The sequence below is a fragment of the Nilaparvata lugens genome, chromosome 7, assembly GCF_014356525.2.
Source record: "Nilaparvata lugens isolate BPH chromosome 7, ASM1435652v1, whole genome shotgun sequence".
NCBI classification, from domain to species: domain Eukaryota; kingdom Metazoa; phylum Arthropoda; class Insecta; order Hemiptera; family Delphacidae; genus Nilaparvata; species Nilaparvata lugens.
In genome coordinates this window covers 23,199,239-23,208,776 of record NC_052510.1, presented here as the reverse complement: position 1 = coordinate 23,208,776, position 9,538 = coordinate 23,199,239, and the positions used below count along the sequence as shown (strand labels likewise).

The following is a 9,538-nucleotide window of genomic DNA, read 5'->3' as shown; positions in this document are numbered from 1 at the left end:
TTTCCTTTACATAATCCTTGAAATTCAAAATTTCCAAAAACCTTGTATATACGTCGACACGCAATAAAAAAGGAACATACCTGTCAAATTTCATGAAAATCTATTACCGCGTTTCGCCATGAATGCACAGCATTTAAACATTAAGAGAATTGCCAAACCGTTGACTTGAATCTTGAACCTCACTTCGCTCGGTCAATTATTAATACATTTTACAGACCCATGTTTTGAATTGCTGGCCTAGCGGTACCAAAGATGATAATGTTTGACATTAAACATATGGTAATGTTTCAAGATCACAAAAAATTAGCTCTCTTTTTCCAAGCCTGAATAGCCGAGTGCATTAAGACGTCTGTACCTGATGCTGTAGGTTGCAGGTTCTAATCCCGTCACAGTCAACTTTTTTTTGCTCTAGGTTTTCTACTTTATTAGAAAGCTCGGGACACATATAACCGCACCGAGCCTGTGCCATGGTATGGCCGAGCTACATCCTCAACATGGTGATGATGGTAGGAGAACACACATATCCCTGTGACAGCCGAGCGGCAGGAGTGACTCAGTTCTGTAGTGCTACTGTGGTCTGATTTCTGAATGTGTTAAACTATTGTTAATAGTATAACACTGTTAAAGCTTGTTACATCCGATTTAAATTCATATTTTTCAATTTTAAACTAATTACCTGTAGACGATGAGAATCATAGTGCTGGTATATATTTCGGTGCATAACAATACCACAATCAGTAATGTATCGGAAATATATATATCAGCAATAGAATTGTTATCTTCTGCCTTATGTATCTAAACGTAATTCGTTTTAAATTTAAAATTTAATACACAATCACAGGTTCCTTCTTTTATACTTTTTGTTGTTTATTTTATCATTTATTAGGTCTATCATACCTTTGGCTTGACTTATTATTTGGTTATACTTTCACTTTTGGATTGACTTATTTCCCATTCAACCATATTTCTCTTCACTTTAATCATAAAAAACTGGAAAATTCCATATCTCTTCAATAAGTTATTCACTCTATGTTAAACAAGCCTGCACCGTCCCGTCAAAAAGTGAACTGAATTAGTCGGTGAGAGCGTGGGCATGGCTCGGGCAACAAACACGGTGATGGTGCGGACGTGGTAGTATGGTAGTATGTGTCCCTACATGTTTGAAAGCATTTGGGATTCAAAACTGCAGTCTGCTCAGTTGAGGAAGGAGACTCAGTCTCCGAAAATTTCCCCCATTTATAATGTAAGTTTTTAAGTGTTTTCAATCTATTTACATATTGTGTCTCCTGTTTTAATTCATATATATATATATATATATATATATATATATATATATATATATATGATATAGTAACTAATTAATCTACTAGATATCAGACATAGAAAGTGGTTAGGTACATCAGTATTGTAATAAAAAATCGAAAAAGTAGTCAAGGTTGTAGAGGATTTTTTCCTCTTTCTGCTCTCATGAATCAAACATATCTTACCCCACGATTATATTTTTACAAAATTCATTTACCTCACATAAAAGAGGAGATTCTGTTCTTCTTATCAAGACCAAGTACAATTTTTTATCATTTCAGGTTACCGAGATACACAATTTTGAATATAGAAATTAGCCATTTTTCTGTGTATTTAAATGGGGGCTAAAATACACTAAAAGTGGATTTTTACTTTCCTTGCCCTACTACCATAGGTAAGGAAAGTATTGTGTGTGTGGTGTGTGTGTGTGTGTGTGTGTGGTGTGTGTGTGTGTGTGTGTGTGTGTGTGTGTGTGTGTGTGTGTGTGTGTGTGTGTGTGTGTGTGTGTGTGTGTGTGTGTGTGTGTGTGTGTGTGTGTGTGTTGTGTGTGTGTGTGTTGTGTGTGGTGTGTGTGTGTGTGTGTGTATGTGTGTATGTCTGTGAACACAATAATTCAAAATGGCAGATAATTAGCCCTTCAAAGCCCTATCAACTGACATAAGTCCGATTGACTTGAAATTTTAAACTTAAGGTCCTTATACCATGAGGATCTGACAATAAGAAATTCAATAAAACTGAATTCAAAATGGCGGATAATTAGCCCTTCATAAGCCCTATCAACTGACATGAGTCAAATTCCTGGGAAAATATCAGGAGCTCTGTAACATTCTTAAAAAAAATGGTGGATAATGACTAAAAAACCATGTTTTTTGTGATTTTCTCGAAAACGGCTCTAACGATTTTCTTCAAATTCATACCATGGATAGCTATTTATAAGTCCTATCAACTGACATGAGTCTTATTTCTGAGAAAATTGCAGGAGTTCCATAATATACTTGAGAAAAATGGCAGATAATTACTAAAAAAAACATGTTTTTCACAATTTTCTCAAAATAACTTGACCGATTTTTTTCAAATTCATACTCTGTATAGCTATTTATCAGCTCTATTAACTGGCATGAGTCTCCTTTCTGGGAAACTAATGGGTGGTCCACCCCATCCTTGAGAAATGGACTTTGTAACCTCCTTCTCGTGCATGAGGTAGGTAGGTAGAGCAGTTCATAAAAAGAACACATAGTCAAGATATTTCATCTGTAGAACAGCTGTTTTGACGACTTAAAAAAATGAAGACTAAAAAAAATCATTAATCATTGAATTTCACAATTTACACAAAGGAAAAAGTACTCTGAAAACAATTATATATACACATATACAAAAGTCTGATCGTAGTTTCAAATATGAGCAAGGAAAGTTGTGTGTGTACCACACCAGATTTTTTTCACTTTTTCATCAAATTTCAATTGTGATACATGATTTTGAACCGCCTTGACGAGCTGAGAGGAATGAGCTGTAGTACGAGGAGATCTGACCATTCTGTCAAAAGTTATAAGTGTTTAAAGTTTTGATCCTTGATGTATCCTTATGACGTACCCCCCCCCCCCCAACTAGGAAATACTGAAATTAGATGTTTCTAACGGTATGAAAGTTTATATATATATATATATATATATATATATATATATATATATAATTAAAACAGGAGACATAAGACATAAATAGATTGAAAACACTTAAAAACTCACATTAGAAATGAGGGAAATTTTCGGAAACTGATTTCCCTTCCTCAATCGAGGAGACTGCAGTTTGAAATACAATGGTTGTGTGACCACAGAGTAAGCACGGAGAGTCAAGAGTCACAGATTACGCGGTGCAGACGGATGGAGAGAAAAAGGGTACTGATTCAGGGGACATTATGGACATTAGGGAACAAAACTCTGTGCGTACTCTGTGGTCACACGACCATTGCATTTCAAACTGCAGTCTGCTCGGTTGAGGAAGGGAACTCAGTTCCCGAAAATTTCCCCCATTTCTAATGTGCTATAGTGAGGTCCACGTTATAATGACAGTGGATGAAGATAGGAAAATAGTGATGCCGATTCTTTGCATTAGTTAATTATATTTCAACACTGTCAAAAACATAATTGGCATCATTGTGGACCTAGAAAAGGATAGTACCACCGGCTTTGTCAAATGATAGACAAGGATAGCAAAACCAAAGTTGATCAAATACTGTCATTATAATGTGGACCTCACTATATATATATATATATATATATATATATATATATATATATATATATATATAGTTGTATATTAATGTTAATATAGTGTATATAATATATAGTAGCCTGTATATTTGACAGCTGTGAAATTTGTTATATGATGAAATTTAATTAAACAGTTGGTGTAGAGTTGATAGCAATGGTACTATTGCTGTCTGTTGAGACCAGGACTGGAAGCAGCTCCAAGCACCCAAATAAAAGCCAATTCTTTTGTCTTTAAATCTATGGTGGGGGCTGTGGGAGGGAGGAAACTTTGAAGTGTCTCCCACAGCCCCCTCCATAGATGTAAAGACGGAAGAATTGGCTAAATTTATAATAAGATTCATATAATTTGTTCCTTTATTTGACGTTTTTGAACTTTTCATGAGCGTTCAAAGTTGAAAAAAGTACATTCGTCGAGTTCAAAGCCAAATTTCAAACAGTTTGAGCACTGATAAAAAGTTCAAAAACGTGATATAATGTAACAAATTATATGAATCTTATTAAAAATTTCTTCCTCTTCCCAACCATGTCCTTGGAATTACATTTTGACTGATTGTTTTCTAGTAATTGACGTTTTTCAAAAATATCGGAAAATCTAAATATCTCGATAACTAAGGTCGATTTAAGAAAATTTTACTGGACATTTTTTGTTACAAATTTAATGTAGAATCTATGGTCTTCGGCTGTTACACCTTTCGTGAGACACTCTGTATATTAAATGTTTTTTTCCTACAACTTCTGTCCTGCCTTCTACATAGGTGAAACCACCACTGCCCTAAACCTCCGGATCAACAATCACAGGGCTTCCTTTAAAAATAATACTTCCCTACCCATCCCTACCCATGGCTCTGAGCACAACAAGAGCTTTGACCAATGCTTCAAAGTCAAAGTCCTTGCCACCCTCCCTCCCACAGCCCCCTCCATAGATGTCAAGACAAAAGAATTGGCTTTTATTTGGGTGCTTGGAGCTGCTTCCAGTCCTGGTCTCAACAGACAGCAATATCATAGCTACCAACTGTTTAATTAAATTGAAATAAATTTCATCATATCATAATAAATTTCACAGCTATCAAATATATATAATAAATGTTCAATAAAAATGAAAAATAAATTTCATTCAAGTTCAATTCTACAATTCCTTTCTCCAATTTTAGTCTAATTCTTTTTCGATTTCTAATTTTAAATCTCCTCTTTTCTATCAATTCATAAGCTACACCTTTCCTTATCGGCTATCAGCTGCCAAAGTGAACGGTTGGATTGTTGTCGAGCTCTCTTATCTTGTTCAACCTCGAAATTGTGTCGACTGTGTTCGAACTTGTGAAGTGTCTAATTTATTTTCGCTTGATTAAATGAGCAATACAGTTGACAAGTATTTTGAATCTACGAGTGGAAGGCGAGAAGGTAAGAGACCGTTGAGTTCACCAGACAAAAGTAGAAAGCAGCAACCTAAAAAAACTACAACTGCAATGACTGGTGATTCGTCTATGGGAGCAGATTCTCAGAATATCGAGAAAATTTTGAGTAGGTTATTAGATCAAAAACTGAAGATGGTAGCTTCCAAGAGTGATATCGATGATCTAAAGATGAGTATAGGAAATATGTGCGTGGAAAACGAAAAACTAAAACTTGAGCTTCAAGTTATAAGGGATGAGAACTTTCAGCTTAAGAGTAGGCTCATAAATTTGGAAGACAGATCTAGAAGAAATAATATGATTTTCAAAAGGGTGAACTATGGTAGGGAAGATGACTGTAGTGAAGTTATAGAGTTTTTGTGCCGACGTCTTGAAATGTGGACAGCAAATTAATATAAATCGAGCGCATCCTTTAGGATCAAGAAGAGAAGGGGCGCCGATTATCGCTCACCTTCCAGCTGATGGTGACCTAGAGTGCATTCTAAAAAAATACTAAAAGACTCAAAAACACACCGTTTATAGTGCATAGAGACTTCAGCCATGAAACGAGAAAGAAACGTGTGGTGTTACTAGCTTTGAGAAGAGAGATCATTCGGGCGGTTGGTGCTGATACGAACATTCATCTGAACGTGGATTGTATGATTGTGGAAAAACAAGTTTTCACGTATTCAGGAAGAGATGGACTGAAAGCGGGAAGTCTAGATGGTATAGGAAAGCTGAGGGAAATGTTTCGCGTGGATTTAAAAGACAGTTTCCAGAAAATCATAACAGGAAATCGGAACAAGGCAAACGCGGATGAAGTAGCCAACGAGAATGAGGACGAAAATGTGGCTGGATAGGGAAGTGATGTCTGTCACGACGTCACGAGTCGAGTATAATTAGTGTAAATAGTTCTTCTGTAAATACTAATTGTCAGGATATAAAAGTTCTTGGGTATAACATAGCTGGGATAAAAGGTAAGATGAAGGATCTAAATTACATTAATTTCATCAAATCGTATGATGTATTCTGTGTATGTGAAACGTTTTTAGAACAGACCGATAATATTTTATTTGAAGTTTTATTTCAGGAGTTTGATTTGGGTTTTGTTGCTGCAGTAAGAAGTAGTTTATTCGGAAGGGCAAGTGGGGGTTTGATTTATGGGTAAAATAGAAGAAATTTTAAGGGAAAAGCTGGTTTTAAAGTATTCAATGATTTCAAAGGTTTAGAAATTGATTTCCTTTACACAAGTGCCGTTATAATACCAGTCTATTTGAATTGTTCTGAGGATAGGTGGGATGGGGACTTATTAAATTTGTGGCAAAGATAAAAGATTTTAGAAAATAATTATAACATTAGAAATTCTATTTTATTGGGAGATTTTAATTGTAGAGTAGGAAATAGCCAGGTCATACCGGAGGAATTATTAGATCCAGAATTTAGAGTTAAATGAGATCGAAGATTGAAAGACATGGTATTGAATCGTAGAGGTGATCGGTAGCATGAGAGGTAATAGCGCCCCAGGCTATGATTGTATTCCAGCAAGAGTAATCAAGGACAATATTCAAACCCTAATTGATCCTATTCTTCACCTAATTAACTTAAGTATTCAGACAGGTAAATTTCCGGACATGCTCAAAATCTCAAAGGTAATACCCATCTATAAGTCAGGCTCAAAAAGTGATTACACCAACTACCATCCCATTTCTCTTCTGCCTATTACTTCTAAGATTCTTGAAAAATGTGTAAAGACCCAGTTAATGCAGTACTTGGACCAAAATAATATTCTATCCACATCACAGTATGGTTTCCAAAAATCTAAGAACTCTTCTGATGCTTTATTCGACCTATCAAAATATATAGCTGATAAAGTAAAAATAAGAAGCAAATTAATAACTTATCTTGATCTTGCTAAAGCCTTTGATTCTGTTGATAGGGAGAAGCTATTGTTCAAACTTGAGATGGTTGGGATCAAGCAGACTGCTCTACAATGGTTTAAGAGCTTCTTACAGAACAGGACACAATATGTCCAGATCAATGACAGTGGAAGTGGTTTGGAAAAAGTTGATTACGGCATTGTGCAGGGAAGTACCCTTGGGCCAATTCTCTTCCTAATCTATATTAACAATCTCCCATTGCTTGACATTAATAGTAAAATCTTTCTATTTGCTGATGATACAGCTGTAGTATCATCAGGAAAACAGTGGAACGATGTATTCAAAAATGCTACTTCCGATTTGGCCAGAATAAAGAGCTGGTTCGACCATAACTCCTTAACCGTTAATATAGATAAGACCAAATACATGCCCAAAACAACCCGTAACCAGCAAGATCCAGAGCCAAGAGACTTAATACTTCATTCGTGCAGAGATCCAACATCAACTGTCTGTAATTGCTCTAAACTAGAAAGAGTAAATAAGTACAAGTACTTAGGTATTATAGTTGATAGTGGTTTGAGTTGGGGTCTGCATATCCAGTTTGTGAAGCAGAGACTTAGAAGGTTATTGTATGCATTCTCCCAGCTAGGCCATGTTTTGAGTGAGGCGCACTGTAAGACTGTATACTTCGCTTACATCCAGTCAATCATCCAGTATGGCATTCTTGTCTGGGGGGGTCTGCATGCTACTCTCTTGGAGCCGCTTGCGGTGTCGCAAAGACAAATAATTAAAACAGTTTTGAAAAAGGAGCAGCACTACCCAACAATTGAATTATTTACTGAATTTCCTGTTTTAAATATTAGACAACTTTACATAAAATCTCCACTGCTCTTTCTAAAAAAAAAAAAAAATAACATTCTACCCGAAATTCCTCACCCCTACCCCACACGATTTAGAGTCAACCATGGATTTGCGATGCTTGGGTGGCTCATGGACTGGAGTTGAGAACCCCTTTCTATCTTTCTCAACTTCTGTACAGGAATCTTGCGGCTGAGATTAGAATCAGAATGGAGGTATGCAGTGTGCCGGCATTCAAGCGTATGGTGGAGGGGTGGCTATACCGCCTTGGCACAGAAATGTCTGAAAGCCTGCTTCAGTCTATGTACTGGCATTAATCTATTATCCTCTATGATGCTTGGAATTCACCCAGATATTTCCATTTCTCTTATTCAAATCCCTTCATATATATTTTTTTCAATTCCAAAATCTTACCTGAGGCTCCGCTTGTCCCTGCTCTATCATGTTCTATCATTTTTTTAATTTTTTTCCCTATCTATTTTTATTTATTTATTTTTTTTTTACTAGCATTCCTTTTAAATGTTTCCATTAACTTTTCTAATTACTTCTATTTATATTTTAAGTAAATATAATTTCTTTGTAGTTAGTTATCTAACTCATTCATTATTTATAAACCGAATATTAATATTTATTTTTTCTCCTCACAATTCAATTTATTACTTTATTTAACTTAGCAGCCTGATATATTTCAGACTACCCAGAACTCACCCCTACACACAGACGAATAGTCTTGTAGGGGTGTTCCTGTATCTATGTAAAGTGTGTTTAATTTCCTGTAATGTATATTTTTGAGGAATAAAGCTTATTTGATTTGATTTGAGGTAAAATAATTTTGGACCTCTGTGAAAGATATGATCTAGTAATATTAAATGGGAGAACAACGAGTGATGAATTGGGAGAATTTATGTTCACTAGAGGTTCAGGTGCTTCAGTGATAGATTTGTGTTGTGTGTCTAGAGGTTTGCTCAAGGATATAAATGATTTTAAGGTGAAGCAAGAAATATTTTCTGATAATTCCCCTGTAGAAGTAGCAGTAAAAGTAAGTGAATTGCTAGTAAATGAAGATTATCTGTTACCGCTGCCGAGGTATGGTTGGAAGGGAAATGTAGAGCGACAGTATCAGGAGCGTGTAAGAAATCAATTAAACAAATCTGTTAAATCTGGCATTTGCAGTCACCACTTGTTTTGGTCGCCGCCTCCTGGAGCGCTGGTGCTTGTGTGTCACCACTTGTTTTGGTTGCTGCCACTTGGAGCGCTGATGCTTGTGTTCACAGTTGCCCTGTCGATTTTGATAGTTTTAATTTTTATTCGTCAAGTTTGTCATTTCAATCGATTTATCAATTAGATTTATTATGCTTAGTTCAGCATTAGTCCTATTTTTGCCTATTATGGCATTATTCATTTATATTTGCCATTTTTCTGCTGGTGGGTTCATTGTTTCACAGTTGGTACACTGCCTTGTAGGCTGAGTTCCTACCTGCTCCTGTCAATGGAATGGTTGAAGAAAGTGTATTTCCAAGTTTCAAATTTATCCTTTTTAATCTAAAAGTGACAAATTCGCATTGAAAATGTGTCTCATCGATTCACAAATATCTATTCTCGATGTGGTATTCTATTTTTCAACGTTCATCATTATTTGTGTCAAAAAACTTGTAAGTAACTGAACGACATTACTCGCACGCAATGTGCTTTGTCCCTCAACTTCGAATTTCGACATTTATCAAATTTGTGCTTCTAATTCTGAAGAACTGTTGATCCAACAACGATAATATCCAGAATGAACTATTTTTACTAGAAGAAAGCTCAGAAGAACTTTATTCTCTGTATTCAATTTTAGCTGTGTCCA

The 9,538-nt window shown here is 35.7% G+C and overlaps 1 protein-coding gene across 1 annotated transcript; it reads left to right on the top strand.

Annotated features, from left to right (window-relative positions):
• The first annotated feature begins 5,766 nt into the window (after window positions 1-5,766).
• Window positions 5,767-9,162, top strand: LOC120352327. Its single transcript, XM_039432359.1, has 2 exons — window positions 5,767-6,447; window positions 8,514-9,162. The coding sequence occupies exons 1-2, from the start codon at window positions 6,429-6,431 to the stop codon at window positions 9,035-9,037; spliced, it is 543 nt and encodes a 180-aa protein (XP_039288293.1). The 5' UTR covers window positions 5,767-6,428; the 3' UTR covers window positions 9,038-9,162.
• The last annotated feature ends 376 nt before the right edge of the window (window positions 9,163-9,538 follow it).